The sequence below is a fragment of the Sturnira hondurensis genome, unplaced genomic scaffold (genome assembly GCF_014824575.4).
Source record: "Sturnira hondurensis isolate 20B ecotype Veracruz unplaced genomic scaffold, ASM1482457v3 Scaffold0006693, whole genome shotgun sequence".
Lineage (NCBI taxonomy): Eukaryota > Metazoa > Chordata > Mammalia > Chiroptera > Phyllostomidae > Sturnira > Sturnira hondurensis.
This window is the reverse complement of record NW_028079324.1, coordinates 1,124,263-1,145,687: the sequence shown is the minus strand read 5'-3', so window position 1 is coordinate 1,145,687 and position 21,425 is coordinate 1,124,263. Positions and strand designations below refer to the sequence as shown.

Below are 21,425 nucleotides of genomic sequence, written 5' to 3'. Positions count from 1 at the left end.
TTTTTTGAGAACTGGCCTACCTTCCAGGGCGTGAATTCTGTGTGTGAATTATTTTCTGCCTTCATTGCCATGTTGGCATTCAATAGTTTTGTGATCTTCCTAGGAAATCAATTCATTTGCTTTGTCTAATTAGCCCCAAGTCTGCCTTTGGTTAAAAACAAAAGCAAGCAAGTACAATTGTGCCACAAGTCAATACAAAGTAGCAAAAGGTTGGCATTTAGGTGCTTGTCGCTGGGAGGTTAACCTGTAAGTTTGACAGCAGAATATTCATGTTACATAAAATTATATGATGTAAATATTTTCTTTTAGCTGTTCTATACTTTTCCCCCTAGGACTCACATGATCACTTTTTCAATTTTAAGAAGCAAAATATGTTTTTTAAGTGGTCTCATTTTATAAGTAACTATCAAGCATCTCTTACATTAGATCATCTGATAATAGCATACACTGAATTATTTTTTAAAATCCATTAAAAGTTACAAGTAAAGGGAATGCTTTTTTTGGGGGGGGAATTGAACCCCAGGATTAGAATGATCATATGAGTAGTGATAGTATCATTTTCTAGATTATTGCCCTCAGAGCTCTAACTTGCTGAGGCATGAAGAAAAGTCAGGACGTATAGTAGGTTCTTAATAAATATTAATTGACTGATTAAATTCTTTTTAGCCAAGCAAAATTAAGGAACTAATTGGGATGATTGCACTGGTAATTTGGGTCAGAAAATCATGAAGAATGCTTCTGAAGGAAAATACTAACTTGTGTAGAAAGCAAAGAGCGGGAAAGGATAGGGGCGTGGCTTGAGACATTCTTCATTGGTTGACTGTATTCATCAAAGTTTAAACGTACTTGTTACGCCAGTAAGGGTATGGTCTTGCTGGTCGGTGGTTAGACTCAAGTTTGCACTATAACTTAAGTACAGCTCTGCTACTTCATCTAGTCAGACAATTTACGTGACTACTAAAAAGTAGACTCAAACATTTCAACTTCTCTTTTTTATTTTTGAGCTCCTTCACAGAACAAGTTGTGCAGTATTTCATTTATGTTTCCTATAGCTGCATGATGCTGAGAGGGGGATTTCCGCATTTTTAAATTTCATTTTGTAGCCCTGGCTGGTGTAGCTCAGTGGATTGAGCACAGGCCTGCGAACCAGAGGATCATGGTTCGATTCCCAGTCAGGGCACATGCCTGGGTTGCAGGCTAGTTCCCAGCAGGGGACGTACAAAAGGCAACCACACATTGATGTTTCTCTCCTTCTCTCCTTTCCCTCTAAAGATAAATAAATAAATAAAATCTTTAAAAATATAAATAAATTCTATTTTGTAAAAAGGATACATATGACCTTTAAGGTTTAGTTTATATTTATTTCAACACAAAAGAATAATTTTGAGAATAATTACTCAAACTTATGCTGAATTATTTTTATAAATCATGTTCTTGCACACACATACAAACACACATACAGCCTCTTATCAGTCAAGTATGACACAAAACCCAGTTTAGATAAAGTGTTTTCCTTTATTAATATTGAAATTACAGAAAGTAATTCTATGAAAACATGCATTTGAGAACATACATAAGCATAGCTCCATTTGCCCTTTATTTAAGCTGTAAAATGGCTTCACTGCGATTTCCAGAGGTACTATAATTGTCTAACAGGGTCAGTGATGTTTTCTAAATGGCGCTACACTTTCCATTTCTAATTGTAGTTTTCTGTGTGTTACTTAAGAGGCTGAAGACAATCACAGCAAGGAAATATTTAAATACCAGTGCTAATTATTAGTAAAAGAACATCTCAAAACCGTCATCCTTTCAGCGTTAGATTATAGTGTTTAAAGTGATACCTAATAGTAAGTCTGCTAATGCTCGCATTTAAATACGACAGACAGATAATACACAGCGGAGAGCTTCTTTTATATATACCGTTAACTACTTAACTGCATTTTCCATATCTTGATTTTGAGCTCATTAAGTGCTTCAAAGGAATGGAGTCATTTGTGACCGGGCAACACAGTTTTGCCAGGTGGCCAAGGTCAGGGATTTAAGTGACTTGGGCTCCTCTCAAAGCCAAACACTCATTAGCTTTGTTTTACATTATTGCGAAGGATTTTCAGTGGCAGTTGCATATTCTGATGGGAAGAGGTTGTGCAGTTGGTGTGTGTGTCAGTGGGACAAGGGAACAGTTATCATTTACAAATCCTCCAGCCCCTCAATTGTGAACGAGGAACTTTCCACACTTAGGCTTACTTCCTCTTCTCTTACTCTTTCCTGAGTTCTTGGCAATTTGATTTATGTCTCCTGTTTCTCCACAGGACATGTGGGATAATAGTCCACACAGAGGTCACCCTCAAATGTGGTTAATTGATAGACACAGTTTCCTTTCATCTCCAAAGGAAGAGTCTCTCTGCGTGTGCATATGTGTGTGTGTGTGTGTGTGTGTGTGTGTGTGTGTGTGTGTGTGAAGGGAGGCCATTTTGATAGTCCCTATTATAGAAACGTAGTCACAAAAACAAATGGGTGTTAGAATCTGATTTTTTTCCTCTCACAATTCAATAACATTTAGAAATAAAGTGTAAAAAGGGCTATATTAGCAAATTTATGTATTACACTTACTGTGGGTATGAATTTTACATAAACCTATTAATGTTTAAAAGGTATTATTTTTTTGAAAAAAAACAGGATGTAGCAATGGCATAAAAGTGTGATCAAAGAAACCTCTAGAATTTAGTCTATAACACTAAGATGTCATGTTCATGGACTCTGAATAAATTAATGTTTTGGACCGCTACGTCGAATGCCAAATGAACCTGTAACGACCCTTAATATGCCACAAAAACCAGTGACTGTTTATACGCAACTTTAATTTAAGTTCTCACTCCAAGTATTCTTCTAATTCAAGAGCTATGAAAACAAAGGTTTGCATTATTCTACCCCGACTTCATGGCTAATGATGAATATCCTTGATGGGGAGCACTTCACTGTAAGTGGCGGTTCTGAAGTGCTCGCGTGGAAGGTGGTGCACAATTAAAATTATTCCAACAGTCTGTTATGCACTGTACACAAGTAATAAAATTAATGGATGCACTTCAAGTAATGATCCATTTCCTCTGGGCGCAATCTATTTATTCATAGACTGTTTCAGGGGTTGTTTAGAATATGAGATGTGAAGGGATTGTGATCCATTATCCCGGAGATTTTAATGTGCTGCTCTAAAACGGTTTCCGTAAGTATTCTTCACAATACCTGGCGAGTTAGCGTTTGTATCCCTAAGGAGCTAACAGAAAAATAAGAAAAACAAATGCTCAAATAATTGATTCTTAAAACTTGGCAGCTATTTACACTTATAAACAAACTGTCACAGAACTTAAAAATTTCAGTTGAGTTAAGGAGTGTAATTTTGATGGAGTGCCCATCAGACAATGATGGATAGTAGTAAAATGATTTTATCAGTGACCACTTGAAACATTTAGTACCCTTATTTATTCTACAAAAGTTCTAAGGGACTTCCGTATAATATCACCAGGTCTCCTGGATAATGGATGGCCATTCAATTCATGAAGCTGAAGCAATGGCATCTTGAATTTTAGTTGAAGACATCCATTAAGTAATGTGTCACGTGACAGTGCTTTTGTTCCTTCCCCAGAAGTATTTTGAACAAACTTGAAGCAAGAGAGACTGTGCATGTGTGTGTGTGTGTTTGGCTTTTTGCATCTGTGGATATTGTTCCCTGAATGCTCATGTTTGTATGAAGTAAGCTATTAATTGGGTGTTGGGTGAGTTGACATGTACAGTGTGTCTCTTCTGCACCTACTCAGAGCTGAGAGCCCTATTACATTCTGCTAGGGCAGCCATTTTTATTATAATGGTCTATAGTTTAGGGCACTTCAGAATGCAGTTGGGCAGGAAGCATATTCATACATGAATGAAACAATATTTACATACAGACCCTTCAGAACAAGATGTCTGATTTTCTGGGATCCACATCACACTATGCCAGTGACACCCAGAAATCTCTGCTTTGAATTTTTGGCATGGATTTTTTTAAAGATTTTATTTATTCATTTTTAGAGAAGGAGAGAAATATCAATGTGTGGTTGCCTCTCACGTGCCCCATACTGGGGACCTGGCCCACAACCCAGGCATGTGCCCTGACTGGGAATCGAACCAGCAACCCTTTGTTTCGCACACTGATGCTCAATCCAATAAACCACACCAGCCAGGGTGTGGCATGGATTTATAATTTTAATCTCAAATGATTAGAGATGTATGACCAAATATTCCAAGATTCTCTAGTAAATGTATGAATTCATCCGTTGTTGATAAATTCCTTTTGAAAACTTATACATGCACTTTTTATATACTTTATCAGTGCCATATTATAGGAAAGTAGCACTAACTTAGCAAGTATTAGTCATTAATTTTTATAAATGACCTCTTTCAGCCATTAAAAGACTGCCACCCCGCCCCATCTCAACATTTGAAAGATCTGGCCTCTTGTGTCCTACGTGTTCTTTTCTTCAGTTCTTCATATTAACACTGACTAATATGTATTGGTTGCCTGGTGCATGTCAGGCTTTGTGTGACTACTTCACACATTTCAATTCAGAACACTCATGGTATCCTATGACATCAATTCCTTTTTTCTGTTCAGTTCGTGGATGAAAAACATGAGACCCAATGAGATTAAATAACTGAATGCAGTTCACCCATCTAGTACACAAGGTCACATCTGAACTTAGATCTGCCTAATACCAGAACTCCAACTGTGAATTCTCTACCCTTCTGCCTACCTTCACCATTTATCTTAATATGGAGAGCCTTCTGTTACCTATTACTACATTTTAATTGCCTTTATTTAATTACAAAGATCACTATGCAAATAAGTAGAAGGTGCTGCATTTCATAGTGGATTTGTACAAAATTCACTTTTCTCATTTATTTTGATTCTTGTTACAGCGATGCTTAGCATCTGAACACTTTTGGGGGGCCCCCAAAATTGAGCTGATAGTTTTGGGTAATAACCAAAAAAGACTCATTAACTTGAAAGACCACAAAAACTATTGATAATTTATTGTAGTTGGATTTCTGTTTTTCTGATTAAATTAATTTGTAAATTATTCATACTAAAAATTAACTTACGATTTTATTTTTCCAAATACTATGGGGTCTTTGTAGGGTTGCTCTCTGTCTGGTACAGTGAGATATTTCTCTTTGTGTATCCTGATCATTTAGATAAAGGTTAAATAAGACAACCCAGCATCAGTTCATCAGTCCCTTTAATTTGCTTTAGCATCTCTTATTTGCCTCTCGGACTTGAACTACCATGGACTTCTTTCTTCTAAGTGCTTATTCAAGTTTAAAGTATGCTGAAAATACTTCTCCTAAACATCGGATCATTAAAAAAAACTTTTTTAAATCCTCACCTGAGGACATGCTGATTGGCTTTACAGAAAGGTGAAGGGAGAGACAGTGGAAGGGAGAGAAACCTTGATGTGAGAGGGAAACACAGATAGGCTGCATCTTGCACATGCCCCAACTGGGGATCGGACTCGCAACCCAGGCACATGCCCTGACTGTGTCTCTAACCCACTACCCTTTGCTTAATGGGACCAGGCTCCAACCAACCGAGCCACACTGGCAAAGGCAACATCTGATCATGTAGATTCATGGTGCATTTTTATTCATTATCTAACCATTTAAACTCTTCGCCTGTATATTTTTTAATTATTTTCTTTCATTTTCCAGCAATAATGTTAACTTTTTCTTGTAACATTTTTTCTCCAGCCTAGTGCCTATGTGACTGGAATTTTGGATTCTTCTTTTATACTCTGTAACAAACATAATCTTTTTACAACTATAGTTACTTCGTGGCATCCCGCCAAACATATTTTGGTACCATTCTTGGTCACTGCTCAAAAGCAAATGATCACAGTGTGTCACACAACACATCCTGATGTTTCTATAAAACCAATTAAAAAAAAACCCTACTGGGAGGGTATTAGAATAATATTTAGCTCCAGCAAACCATGGGCTACCTCTTACGGCAGTATATATGGAAACATGCATATGTTATCTTTTACACTTTATTTTTAAAGTTATTTTTCTTTGAAAATAGGAAGGACAGATTGTTACTGGAAATACTTGCAAAGTTTGTTTTCTCCAGTGTCATCCCTGGTGCTGTCAAACTGTGAAGGTAGTGAAGTTACCGTTGTGTTTCAAATGAATTGGCAGATGCAGTTTGGCGCCATAACATAATTACAACAAAGCGAATATCACAGTATCAGAGCAGTGGACAGTAATATAGTTGTTGAATTTGATCCCAAATTACTTAGTCTTTAAAAAGACGAAAGTGCATGTGCCAATGAGCAAAACCACAGGTCTTATGTGGTTAGAGATTGTCTTCAGATTTCTTAATAACTCACTTGACTATCAACTAAATTATCTTTACTCCAGAAAGTACAGTAAATAAATATTCATAAAAGTACATTCTCCTAGACAATTTGGTCTTCACTAGATCTCTTTGCCCCTTAAATATTTTAATGTGGAGGGAAGATCTTACAGTGATTTTATGACCCCTTTTGAGATGCCTATGGATCTATCTAGGAAGAGGAAACTTCCAATACTAGCATTTCAAAAATATTAGACAGTGATCTGTGCTACATAGCTTACTATTTATCTTTATATAATGTAATTTATTAAGCACATTATTATAGAAACACATGTATGTGTTTATTTTTAAGCACGTGTGTTTGTGTTTGTGTGTACAGATATCTAAATTTTGTGAACTGACTTTAGAGAATGAATATTTTAATACATAGCATTGCATAATGTTGCTTTCATACTATGTATAGGATAATATATACCTGGATTGGCATCAGTCAGATATTACTTTATGACAACGTTTAAATAAGTTAGTATATGTTAAAACACAGCATATTCCCTAACACACAGTATGGTCTCCAGAAGACTAAATGTCATGATGTTTTTTATGTTTCCAAAATTTTGCCCTTGATAGATATTTTTTTCTGCCTTGGTATGTTTATGATTTTAAAACTTTCATTTATGCATATGTAAATGATATGTAAATGATACCACAACTTTTTTTCATATTACAAAGATTATTTTTCCTAGTGCTTATTTTACTTCTTTGGAAGACTGTGTACTTATTTCTGGCTTCCTGTAGCAGAATCAGCATTATCGATTTTTGGTACCTTTTTTCTTAAAAAAATTTCAAATAACATTTCACCTGATTTTCAAACTGTTTTAAAAAATTAAAGTGTAACTTAGTTTTTGGAGGTACATTTTAATAATATACCTGGTATTTAACATTTATTTGGAAACATCCAAAAGACCCACAGTCAGTCTTCCACTCTCCATCAGAACTTTGACCAGATTTATTTTGATTTGAATTTTTTCTGTTACACATCTTATGTGTTCTTATTTATTATTTTATTACATTCATACTTCTGATAAGATGCATAATTTGCAAATAATCAGAAAACATCTCAATTACTCTTACTTACTGACCAGTAAATAGAAGACTTGTTGGTAATCATTCATCTGATGCATACTTTTAAACCGGAAACACATTGCTCTTCAGATAATGTCTTTCAGTCCGTGGCTTAGTGGAGAGCTTTTACAATTCTTTCTTTCTAGAGGGTCTCAATGCTGACAGCATCAAACAAGCCTCTGAGCAGCTGAACAGCCGGTGGAACGAGTTCTGCCAATTGCTAAGTGAGAGACTTAACTGGTTGGAGTATCAGAACAACATCATCACTTTCTATAACCAGCTGCAACAACTGGAGCACATGACAACCACTGCTGACAACTGGTTGAAAAGCCAGCCCACCGCCACCTTAGATCCCACGGCAATTAAAAGCCAGTTAAAAATTTGTAAGGTAAGAATCGTTCTTCTTATTCGGAGCATGGGCAATAGGAATTTCTTGGCAAGTTCCAGAAGAATAGCTAAATATTTAATAAAAAAAGCATCCCTTTTAGGGATTTAAACATAGTAAAGATCAAAATATAAGCACAGAAAATTGTTTTTATAAAGTGCACTTATTCACTTTTATTTTCTGATTTTTTCCTGTCATTTTTTTTCAACTACAGTTGTGCCAGTTAGGTACTAGGCTTGTTGAGGGGGGTCACTTTGTAAATTAAGTAATTTCAACCAAATTAAGAAAATTGGTTGAAAGAGGTGATACATGGATGCCCGAATTGTTAAAAAAATGGTTACATGTGGCTCGTTGATTTTGTCAGTTTGCAAAATGGCGAGGCAGTGTCAGAGCATTGAACCACGTGTGTCCAATGATAAATGGCCAGTAATTTGGAGGTTTTCTTGACAGCGCATGTGCTGAAAGGGAAAATCTAGTGATACGCTGAACAGGCAGCGCCCACACAAACACACACAGCTGACACACTGTACAATCAGATATCTGAGGAAGATCTTGAAACCTGACAGACCATTCCGAGTAGGATAATTTGAGGGAAGTTTCTTTACAAAAATATTTTATCAATGTGCCTGGAGGATGGCGGAACCCCAGGGGATAGAGCAGTACCCCAGCATCAGAGCTGTTCCCAGTTTTTGGACAGAAAGGATCGGGGAAAGGAGAGAGTCGGAAGCCCACTGTAAAGACAAGCCAATACCATCAGAGGAATGGAGCCAGAAAAACAGCCCTTCTACTTGGCTCTCCCCCCTGCCTCCAGAATCTGAGCAAGGCTGCCCACTGACTAAACCGAATCAGCAGGTAGAGGACAAGGAGTTGTAGTCAGTAAGCGTCATCCTCCCCGAGTCACAAGAGAAAGGTGGGCGGTGGCTCTGCAGGGACAAACAATATATAATAGCTTGAAAGGGCCTGAGGAGGAGGTCAAAAGAACATGCCTGCAAGTGTAAGAAAACAAGAGACACAATCACATAAATTGCTTGAACTTTGGGTTTAGTTACATACTTTTCATGGGAGGTGGGAAATTGATGAGACAAGAGATCAAAAGGTTCCCAGGGTGAACTTTGATGATAGACTGAGATGACTGCATTTCATCTAAAATTCAGTGGATGCGGGTTGATCTGCATACTTTGAAAATCGTGGTTTAAACAGCGAGAGACTGTTTGGAGATGGTGTTCAACCCAGAAAGTGATGGGAAATTAAAGGTATTTTGAAAGGGAAAACCACTTAGAAAGACTTGATTCTTCAAATATTGGGCCTACAGCTTTACTAGGAAGTAAGTAAACCCAGAAAAATACATTTTTGGATAAAGTATATAGTACAGAAAGGCATTTATTTAATTAGGCAAATATGCAAATCTAGGGAATGTTTATATTTAGATACATTTGCTTTTAAAAACAAGAATCCAGGACTTTTCTTTCCCCTGTGAGTCAGTGGAATACTCCACGTATGTTATTTCTTTCAACAAAAACCTGACAATGTTACCTTAATCTGTTTCATGAGTTTCAGATATTGAAAGTAATAATACCATCTACAAAAATTCATGCATCTGTAAAATAAGTACTCAGTGTCTCTAATGTGGCCAAGAATCATACGAACTGTATTAGCTGGTTTGGGCTGCCATAACAATTACCATAGACTGCATGGCTGAAACAACAGAAATTAATTTTCTCACAGTTCTCGAGAATGGAAGGTCCAAGATCAAGGTCGGGCAGGGTTCAGCTTCTGGTGAGAGTTCTCCTCCTGCCTGTGGACAGTGGCCTTTTCCCCACATCCTCATGTGGCCTTTCATTGGTGCAGGTGTATGGAGGGAGAGAAATCTCTGCTTCTTTTTTTTTTAAGAGTATTAATTTATTTTTAGAAAGAGAGGAAGGGAGGGAGAAAGAGAGGGAGAGAAACATCAGTTGGTTGCTTCTTGTATGTGCCCTGATCAGGGACCCAAACCCACATCCCCAGCATGCGCCCCGACTGGGAATTGAACTGGTGACCTTTCACCTTGCTTGTGGATGACACCCAACCAATTGAGCTCCATCTGTCAGGGCTTAAGGCCACTAATGCTATCAGATAAGGACACCGCACTTATGATCTTGGTTAACTGTCCTTCTTAAAGCATTGTTACCAAATAGAGTCACATTATGGGTTACAGCATCAACTTTGAAATTTGGGGGGATATAATGCAATCCATAATATTCTGACCCTGCCCCTCATTTATGTCCCTCTCCCATGCTAGGAGCCCCAAAGGTCCAAAAGTCACAACCTATTCCAGCTTTAATTCTAAAGTCTGAAGTCCGACATCTCATCTAAATGTCATTTAAATCTGATGTGGGTGAGACTCAAGGTGTGATGTATCTTGAAACAATTCCCTTCCCATGAACCTGTGACAGTGGACACGTTACATGCTTCCCTAATACAATGGTGGGATGGGCCGAGGATAGCCCTTCCATTCCATAAGGAGGGAACATAGGAAAGGAAAGGCTGACACATTTTAAGCAAGTCCCCAAACTAGCAAGGCAGACCCCATTGGATCTGAAGGCAGAACAGTCCTCTTTGGCTTGATGCCCTGTCTTTCAGTCCTGCTGGGATCACGGTTCTACCTTTAGGACCCACTGGGGCAGTGGCCACCGAAGTTTCAGGAAAATTGGAGTGTGCACTCGTTGACCCCCCCGCCGCCCTCATAGTGTTTTGCTGCAGCAGGGGAAAAGAGACATTACATGTGAGATTAAATCAGTAGATGTAAAGTTACCACTGGGACAAATGCCTTCAACAAAGGTACAGGCTTCTGAGAAAATGTCAAACAGGGAAAACCTCAGCTAGACAGAGCCACCAGGGGCAGCTTCGTTGAGACCAGTGCTTTTCAGTTAAGACTTTCAGGGTGAGTTGGAATTAAGAACAGCTGGGCAAGAGGTGTCAGGCGGAGAAGGAATGTGGTGTGGGGAAGCACCAAGGACCGAGAAGTGAGAGAAGGTCAATATGAATGCTGGACACAGAGGGTCAGGCATGTAGGAGACAGCAAAGGCGCTTGGGACGTGTTAGGACCTTGACCTTTATTTGAGGAGCAAATGGGGATCACTGGAGTGTCGTGTATCTTACATATTCTCTCCAGGTGGGGGGAGGTCATCCTAGATGAAATTATTTCTTCTAAGTTTAGCCACACAGTTTCAGTTTATAATGACACAGGTCCATCCCTCTTCATCATCCCTTACTCTTTTTCTGTGCCCCATTGATTTCTGTGAATTTGATGAATCACCTCAGGTGAAATATTTAGCAGGGTATGCTCAGTGTCATTCACGCACAGTTAAAATTCTACTATTTGGCTATGATTAACGATAGGTCAATAAATTATTCCATCCTGTTTGTCAATGCATTCGGTTATTTGGAGATTTATTTTTTAAAGATTAGAGTGCAAATTTAGCTCAAAATGTAATACTTGCCAGAATTGGTTCTTAATGTATTAGGGGTTAGAGAGCCCTTCAGGAATGGGGAGAAATTCATGGATCTTTTCCTGAGAAAGATACAAAAGGCTTTTTTTTTTTCCTGAGATAAACATATAATTTGAAAGGACAGACAGACTCAGGGAAGATGCCTTAAGCTGGAGGACCAACCATGCTAAGGCCCTTTCCCGGAAAAGTTAGTAATTGTTAACATCTTTTAAATGTTAACTATGTTGGTCAAAATTTACTCTCAGAGCTTAAAGGTCTTAACTGAACACTTATGCAAATGTTTAACTAGTTGCAAAGTTCCTTTGTTTAGCAGAACACACTTGACTGCGCTCTAGGCTCCTTCTATAGCCCCCGAAACAGGAAGGATGACTCAGGCCCTCCCTCTGGCCAAATGTAAATCAGTTTCTGGACTGATTTCACAGCAGATGTCAGTGCTGTCATTTGCAAGCCTGGTATACAACGAGCGCGTCTATCATTCTATTCTCCAAGCATGGATTGGTGCCCTTGACCTCTTGTCTTATTCTTCCTCATGGATATGTAAGTTACCTTCTAGAACTTCATGGAGAGGCTTTGTGTTTGAAAGAGAGAGAGGGGTCCCCTGCCTATTTATCTGAATATCTCTCATCTTCATCTGCAAAAAGAATTCAATTGTCAGTGATCTTCCTACCCGAATCAACTATACTGTTATCACCACATGGAAATTATACACATATCTTCGAAAACTCATAACCAGTGACATTGCCTATTAAGTAGCCTTGCTACTATGAAAGGGTGTACTCAATACATTTATTTTAAACCAAAACTTGCTCTCTCCAAAGCACTATGCATGTTATCCCCCCCCAAAAAAACTTTATTTGTTTGTTTGTTTATTTATTTATCACCTTTCACTTTGATTTCCAGGAAGCTCAGGGTTATATTTAGTTCATAATTACAGTAATATTTTCAATTTTCCCCTCCTTCTAATGGGTCTCTCGCCCAGTCTTTAATTTTTAATTACCCTGCTTTTATCATTTTAAATGGTAAAAAAAAAAATCCTGAACTGCATTTTTTTCTAAAGGTAGCACAAGAATAAATTATGAGTAAGCAGCCATGGTAATAACACTTTTAGAAAGAGCATTTTGCAATTTGTTGAAGTTCAGTTTAGGTAGGTATTGGATGCATATGAATTGCTACTCCTCTGGAAACAAAAGAGTATGAAAACATTTCTCTCAAGAACAGCACTGTCCAAAAGAAATACGCACGCCATACAATTGAGTCACGTATGTAATTTTAGAAGTGACTTTTTCTAGAAGTGACTTTAATAAAGGAAAAAAGAAACAGCTAAGTGCATTTCAAGAGCGCATTTCATTTAACCTGGCATATCCAAAATGTCACTTCATTGTTTAATACTATTTAAAACTATCTATGAGAATCACTGTTTTGTATATTTTCCTTCTGAGTTCTCAAAATTGTGTTTTACAATGGCAGCACCTCAGAACCCTCCCGCGCACATTTCAGGTGCCCAGTGGCCACATGTGACTGGTGACAATGGTATTGAACAGCACAGCAGAGTGTCCATATGCTGTTACCTTTCTTTTTTTTAAAAATTGTATTTATTTATTTTTAGAGAGAGGTGACAGGAAGGAGAAAGAGGGAAACATCAATGTGCGGTTGCCTCTTGAGCGCCCCCTACTGGGGAACCTGGCCTGCAACCCAGGCATGTGCCCTGACTGGGAATAGAACCTGCGACCCTTTGGTTCACAGACCTACACTCAATCCACTGAGCTACACCAGCCAGGGCTACTGTTACCTTTCAAACCACAGCACAGCACTCTTTTTTTCTTCCTGTTTTAACCCTCACCTGAGGATATGTTCATTGATTTTAGAGATGGAGGGACAAAGGGAGGAAGAGGGAGAGAGAGAGAGAAAGAGAAACATCGATGTGAGAAGCATCAATTGGGTGTCTCCTGTATGTGCCCAGAGCAGGGATCAAACTTAAAACCTAGGTATGTGCCCTGACCGGGGATTGAACCCTCAACCTTTTGGTTTACAGAATGATGCTCCAGCCAACTGAGCCACCCTGCCAGGGCAACCAGGGTACTCTTGAAAAATAAAGGGCTAGTATTAATAATTATGCCAGGGCAGCAAGAGAAAAGCAACCAGTCATCCTAAATAAAACAGCAATTGCCCGTGTAGTCAGGAGAAAAATGAGACCTTACAAAAGACAGATAATTACAGGCATGAATATGTGTATGTATATAGATTAATACTACATCAAATACATATGTAATTGATGCAATTTGTATATATAAACATATATTTGTGATTTCATATAACATGTAGATATGTGACTGTAGATAGATTTGTATAACTTATATTCTACAGTATCGGATTTAAAGCAAAAGTAAATATTGTTCATGAGATGAATAGGATTTGAAGGAAATACCTACAATTTTGAGATAACAGCCATGCAGAGAACATCCTCATTTGATTTATGGAAAGAGTATAAGATCATTCATGGTGCTTTTCACCTGTACACATCCATGCCCATTAATGCTGTAAATGATGTCATTTTGGAACTTAAATGCAGTTCTATGTGATGATATCTATTGAATGGAGAGTCCAGGTATTGTTAAATTGCTGACCTGTGCTAGAGGCTTACCTAAGCCATCTTGGAAGCTTTTTATTCACTTTTTTTTATAAGAGTATTAAGCTAAGCTGGCATCGGGGCCTTTTAACACCTTCCTTTGCAAAATGTGATGTTTGCAAAGGGAAAATGCTATTTATTTTAATACTCTAAATTATGGTACAGGATGAAGTCAGCCGGCTGTCAGCTCTTCAGCCTCAAATCGAGCGATTAAAAATTCAAAACATAGCCCTGAAAGAGAAAGGACAAGGGCCGATGTTCCTGGACGCAGACTTCGTGGCCTTCACAAATCATTTTAACCAAGTCTTTGCTGATGTGCAAGCCAGAGAAAAAGAGCTACAGACAAGTAAGTAAAAATCTTTAAAATGGCTAACCTGACACTTTAAAAATAAGTTATTTCTCAAAAAAAGAAAAGAACTAACACAAAAGAATAATTTGAACTAACACGAGAGAATAATTTCCATTAAATGAATGACTCTCCCTACAGCCTGTGGTAACAAGTAGTGAAATACTATTTCCCTACAGCCTGTGGTAACAAGTAGTGAAATACCTATATGTTATATTTCTATTTCTTTCCCCTTCCCCCATAATAATTTCATGACTATGAGGAGCAAATGCAACATTTGTTTTATATAGGTATAACTTCTCCTTGGTGGGTTGCAACTTTTACACATTAACTTTTACACATAATTTTTTTTCACATTAACGGAAATAAAAGAGTATTTGAAGCCCTATTGATGGGTTGTCATTGAATCCAGCTTGCTTTATGCACAGGCTATTTAGCTGGGCATCTTATTATACTTCTGTCCATGTATGTGAAAATGATTCTAGCTGTAGCATATATGTAGTAACTGAAATCCAGCAAAAGAGAAATTATTCTTTGAGCTGCGTATTACTATTGATTTACTTTAACTATACAATACCCTCTATTCCTCGTTTAATGATAAAATTTAAGAATGGAACATTGTGCAAATGTTCCATTTGACTAGCAGATTTTGCAGAATGTCTCTTCTGCTAACTGTATTAATGCATAGTACCTGATTCACAATATCCTTACTCATCAGCTTGCTTTTTAAGGCCAAAATCCCTTTGACAGAAAGGTTTATAAACACTTTTAAGCCCTAGTAAATGAGATTTTGGGTTTCATGTATATATGTGTGTGTGTGTGTGTGTGTGTGTATATATATATATATATATATATATATATATATATATATACATATACATACAGAGAAAGGACTATAGAGTAAAATTGGATTTTAAGGCATTACACTAAAAATGTTTCTAAATGTCTTCCCCAAATTTGTTATGAGAAGTACAAGAATATGTTTGTTTTCTATCAAGAATTTAATTAGTTGGAAAACACTTTTAAATTGCCTTTCTTTGTAAATATCCAAGGAATTTACCACATAACTTTTCTAGTATTGCATGCAGTCATTTCCTGAAGAATTACATAAAAGTGCTATACATGAAGCTTTCCCCATGTCCCTAGAATTTGATTTTCATTTTCGGTGAGGTCATGGAATGAACGGAAAAAAGTGAAGGCTAAATACATATTTTTTCTTTTATTTCAAACTCCTTTTTGCTGAGGGCTTTAGTTTCCCGATAGGGAAGCACATAGTACAACTTGGCCATAATGTCAGCTCCCTCTACTGGATTTCAATAGACTTGTTGCTAGGCCTCTGCAAAACCAATTGCGGTGAATGTCCTAAATTTGCAAACATTGACCTATTTAGCAATAATGAATTTTTCTTGTCAAAAAATTCATAAGCCTCCTTTCAATTCGGGTATGTTTTAGTGGTAATACTGTAACTGGTGGGAAAAAGATCTATTCACTGGGAAATTTTTTTAATTTACACGTACCTATTATATTAAGGTTCAATTTTTTTTCTGTTTATTTTAAAGATGTTCAGAATGTTGGTGTTTGATAACTGAGATTCAACTATGTTACAGCAGTGTAATAAATATATAGCAATATATATTCTTTTTTTAAAAAAGATTTTATTTATTTATCTGTAGAGGGGAAGGGAAGAGAGGGAGAGAATATCAATGTATGGTTGCCTCCCGTGGGTCCCCTGCTGGGAACTGGCCTGCAACCCAGGCATGTGCCCTGACTGGGAATCGAACTGCAATACTCTGGTTCACAGGCCTGCGCTCAATCCACTGAGCCACGCCAGCCAGGGCAGCAATATATATTCTTTATCCATACAGCCATCAATCTGCTCATATTACATTTTCTCTTGTTTTACCTTCCATACATGTGATGATGATTTACAAACCTGCCAAATGTTTTTACTCCATTTATCCATAAAGAAGAATGTGCTCTCTTGTACTTTATTTACCAATATATCAGTAGCAATTTTACACACTCTTAGAAAACCTGTCTTGATTAATTAATAATCATTAATTAAATGTGGGTTATAGATGAATTATAAATTATACAATTTACATTTGCATAATTTACATTGCATGAGTTATACATTATTTAATTTCCTCTTTACTTTTTTTTTTCTGCTCTCGCTATGAAACAAAACCTTGACTTTTTAAGTGTCCTTTCAATGGTGAAAACTGGTGATCAGGATCGGTGGTTGGTGCCTGACAAAAATAATATAAGAAAATAATATTAAATGATCAAATCGATCCTATCTTCATAGTTATTTTTATTCTACCAAGAACATCGTAAGAAGTTCTCTTTCTCAGTCCTTAGAGAGCAACCTGTTAAGAACATGTGTTGTTATTCCTACATCACAGGTACAGTGAAACCTTAGTTCTTGAACATCTTGCTTCTTGAACAGTTTGGTTCTTGATCAGCCTGTTCACAGAAAACACGTCTTGGTTGTCTAACAAAACTTCGGGTCTCAATTCCCTACCCGGCAACCCTTTCACACTGATGCCTGCATGATCAGGTGTCTCTCAGGTGACAAAGGAGATGCAGTTTTTGAACAGATGGGTTCTTGAACAATTTTCTGGAATGAATGAAATTCAAGAACTGAGGTTCTACTGTACGTGTGTAGGGGTGGGCAATAGTAGGTTTCCAGTTGTTCATGTGAAAAGTAATACAATAATGAATAAATGATAATACAAAAAGAAACTGTGTTACACACACTCACAACTCGAAAGCTACTTTTGCCCACCCTTGTGTGTGAGAATAAGTACTAGAGCACACTCCTTTTTAATTACAGTTTTTTATCCCTTGACACAGACTCATGTATATCAAAACACTGTAGCACTTCATTCCACACATGGCTGTTTGAAAATTATCACCTTGTCTCTCCTACTCTCCCCTTTGCTCTGCTGTCTTTTTTCTCTCTCTTCACTGAAGCCTCTCTCCCTTTTAAGTCAACTGGATAAAACAGAAGAAATTTTAAAACAAAAGACAGAGAAAACTTTTTTTGCCACACTTTTCTTCTACAATTGTAGATGTCAATTTGACCATACTTTATCATTGCCATCCTTCTGATAGCTGTAGTGAGGGCCTGGAGATTAATGGGATGTTCTGCTCACCTTTCAAGATAAACAATAATGCACATAAGTCACCCTTAAAATCTACTTTCCCAATAATCTACAGTAGTGCTTCCAACCCTTCAGGCATTTATTAATTTATTTATTGTAATCCTGTAGGATGTATTTCCCTAATCATAAAACATTAGGAAGGTGTTTATATTTTTAGGTCATGCTTTCCCAATAGGAGAGTAAAAATCATCCTAAGACTATTTTGAGATAAATGTCAGATATTTATAAGCACGGCATGGCTGAATGTTGAATCTTCAGGCCGTTGTTTTCATGGGCCTGGGCTGAGCCAAATGATATCAGTAGGACCCTTGTGATCTTTGAAGCTAGTAGGTTATTAAATTGGATATGTTTATTGTCTTCCTGCTGTCAGTGAAGAGAAAATGATCAGTTGGCTTATTAATCTTGATGGCTACCTAAAAGGAAGACAGTGAGTCTCTGTAGATGGAGCAGGACTGCTTCCGCTCCTCCGTTGGGCTCAAAGGGCAGCACCCACAAACCTTTCACTGACTGGTAGGTAGCGTGGCTCCTATTCAGTTTGCTCTTGGGTGCATTTGACTTCTGCACCAGACTCGTCTTTCTTTTTACTCCAAAAAAGAATGAGGAAACCTTCACGAGTACTCTCAAGTATTTCTGGTTTAAATGAGATAAACTATGTGCTTTATGATCACTGTTCAGCCACCACAAGATAAATCGTGTTGGCTAATGAGTACTCTTTTATAGAGAGAGGGAAACTAAATGAGTAAAGGTACCCTTGGTTTGAAATTTACATTACAGACAAGAGTCGTGCATTTCTCCATAGCCCAGACATACCCACAAAGCCCTGGATTTATGTGTGTACTTCCTTAACTGTTCCATATTGTTGTGTCAGGCCACACAAATGCATCAAATCCCAAAACGGTAAACTTGTGCTGGGCCTCTTCACAACCAATGACCATCTCCTCTTTGGCCCTTCCAGTGTCAGGGACCTCCGAATCATGCTTGACAGTCTTGGTCCCTTACCCACACCCTCTCCCATCCAGTCAACAAGCCTATATATTTTTATCTCCTGAAAAACTCTCACATCCAAACAGCTTTTCATATTTATTGCCATCATATTAGTCCAAGATGCTGTGGTTTCCTGCCTGGATCACTAATTTGTCTCTGCGCATCCATCCTTGACACAGTAATCTATTTTCTACATTTTGGCCAGAACAATTTTTCTTAAGGGATATGTAAGCACATTATTTTTTGTGTGTAATACCCTCAATGATTTATTTTTGTTCTTAGTTTAAAGGCACCTAAAATGCCCTGTCTAACGTGGGTGTTGCCTGTGTCTGGTAACAGCCTCATTCAGGCTTAATTTCTCTCTATTTCAAATTGAATTTTCATTTCCCAAAGGTGACATAATGTTACCCACCTTGTGGAGCCTGGGTATGTCCTCCCAGGAGTCTCAAAATTGCTAAATCTTTTACCGACTGGTTGATGGATTGATCGATCAATCAGAGAAAGAGAGACAGAGAGAGAAAGTTGCCCCCCTTGTGTATGCATTCCCCATGTGCATTATGGCTGACTCTTGTACGTGCCCTGACTGGGGATTGAACTCACACCTTTTGCCAATCAGGATGGCACTCTAACCAACTGAGCCATCGAGTTGGTTAGGGCTGGAGTAGCTAATTCTTATTGCTTCATGCCTTTGCCCAGAAGTTAATCCTTATGAGCTCCCAGTCTATATATGATGTTCCTGTTATGTACTGCCATAGCTTTCTATATTTCCCTCTTATAAAATTAATTATAATTTGATAAAAATATTGGAATATTATCTGACTCCATGAGTAGTGTGTGAAATCAATGAATTCAAGGACTCTCTATTCTTCATTATTATATGTCTAAAAGCTATTATAGAGGCTAAAAATTAATTAAAAATAAATAGTTGAAAGTTAATAAATAGCATATAATATATTATATACACACATATTTCTCATTATGTTCATGTGTGCATATACACACATGCGTACACATAGGGCCTACGGAGCTTGAGAGAGATGTGTGTATAAGCATGTTTTTCATACAGTGGTGCTCATATGACCATAGAAACATAAAATAACATGTAACGTTTCTGGATGTAATAAAAATCATCACTTTATGAATTTTACTTTATAAATTCCACAGTGACAAGATTTAGAACATGAGTTTTTTTCTTTTTTTCCAAAAAAATTCTAGGAGAAAAATCAAAACACACACAAATACACACTCTATTTGTAAGATGAGGTACATATAAACATTCTTTACTATTTGTTCATTTTAAGCCAGACTGACACACTTTAAATTCAGAACTTAATTATGCTAGGAAAAAATCATTGTAATTAAAGAAAGTCTACGTTGGCAGTCCAGAAACCATGAAGTGAGAAATGAGAAGAAGAGTAAATGATAAGAGAGTCAATTTAAGCCATTCAAAGTGTAGAAGGTTACATGGGAGCTATTCATAGATGGGATCAAAATATTCATAGATGGGGTCAGGAGTGTCTAAATTCTCCAGGCAAATTCTTTCTCCTCTTGTTTAGGGTCTACGCTTCTGCAAACACTTGCTTTTCCTATTTACATAGCTCGGGGTTACACTACGCAACTTACAGTTATTTATTCAACAAACACTGGTTCCTTGCATGGTGCTGTGCTTGTTATTGGGCATGGGTCACTGAGATGAAATCATAGGCTCCTCACTCTCGTTATGCTTGAAATCCAGGGAAAGGGACAGCCATTGATAATGTCATCAAATCGGTGCTTTTATAATTATCATCTGAGAGAAGTGCTTAGACGGAGAAGGCCAAGGCCAAGGCCCTGAGACTAAATAAAGGGAATTATTGCATAAGATCGAGATAGAATTATATTAGTTAATGGAAGAAAATTGGCCTAAGTTGTTATTTAATAATTTAGAATGTTTTATTGTTCATTTTCTTTCTGGATTGAGAGACTTTTCTTTTTTGCTGGCCTGTGCTGGAAGTCAATAGATTTGTCAGGTTTATGGCTTTTTATCTACCTAGCTGGTTTATGTATCTCCTGCCTACCTACCTATTTACCTACCTGTCTGCCTATCTATTTCCCTTCTTCCCTCCCCCTCTCTTAGTCTATACATAGGTAGATGCTGAGTTTTGAGTACTATCCACCATTATAACATATATGATGACTTAAGTACCTTTTATATGATGTCTGTCCAGAAGGTATCCAGCCATGTAAAATGAAAAATAGAGAAATTTATTAAAGAAGATACAAGACACAAGAAACGCACATAGGACAATGATGTCTCAGTCCCCTTCAAATTAGGTGCCTTGGGACCTCACACAGTTCTCCCAGTTGCCTTCAGCTGCCCCATTGTATTTTCTTGAATCCCATCAGACATCTGAAATCTCTTCCCTTTCAAAGGTGATTTTAATTTGGGGAAAAGGCAGATCACAGGATGCCAAATCTAGGCCATAGAGGGGCTGAGTCACCTGGGTGATTTGATGTTCGGCCAAAAAACTCGGCACGAGATGTGATGCATGGGTGGGTGTATTGTTGTGTTGAAGCTGCCAATCACCAGTTGCCCATAACTGCAGCCTTCTGAGTCATCCAAATAGTTTCCACAGAGGAATGGTCAAGGTTGATGCAAAATTTGATGCAGATTCGTTGCTTTACTCAATGTGACAGCCACACAGTACACCTGCTCACCCAATGGTGTCTACAGCCCCCACTGACCAGTACAGTGAAGTCCTCACTGTTCACACGTGCGCATTGCAGTCCACTTTCCTTGGCTGCCAGGCTACACTGATGTTGAGCAAACCGTTCTCATTATATTAACAATGGCTGGACTTTTTCCGGACAGACCTCATATTTCTACAGTGCTCATGCTACCATATCACTTTAGTGATAAGCTGACAAAACTGGAAGTCTTTG

The 21,425-nt window shown here is 37.7% G+C and overlaps 1 protein-coding gene across 1 annotated transcript in view; it reads left to right on the top strand.

The window, feature by feature from the left end:
* The window catches only part of DMD (dystrophin), a 1,607,686-nt gene that overhangs the window by 499,593 nt on the left and 1,086,668 nt on the right, over positions 1-21,425 (top strand). Inside the window, exons 19-20 of the mRNA XM_037050278.1 lie at positions 7,654-7,895; positions 14,172-14,352. Coding sequence (XP_036906173.1) covers positions 7,654-7,895; positions 14,172-14,352 — 423 coding nt within the window. The remainder of the gene's footprint in view (positions 1-7,653; positions 7,896-14,171; positions 14,353-21,425) is intronic.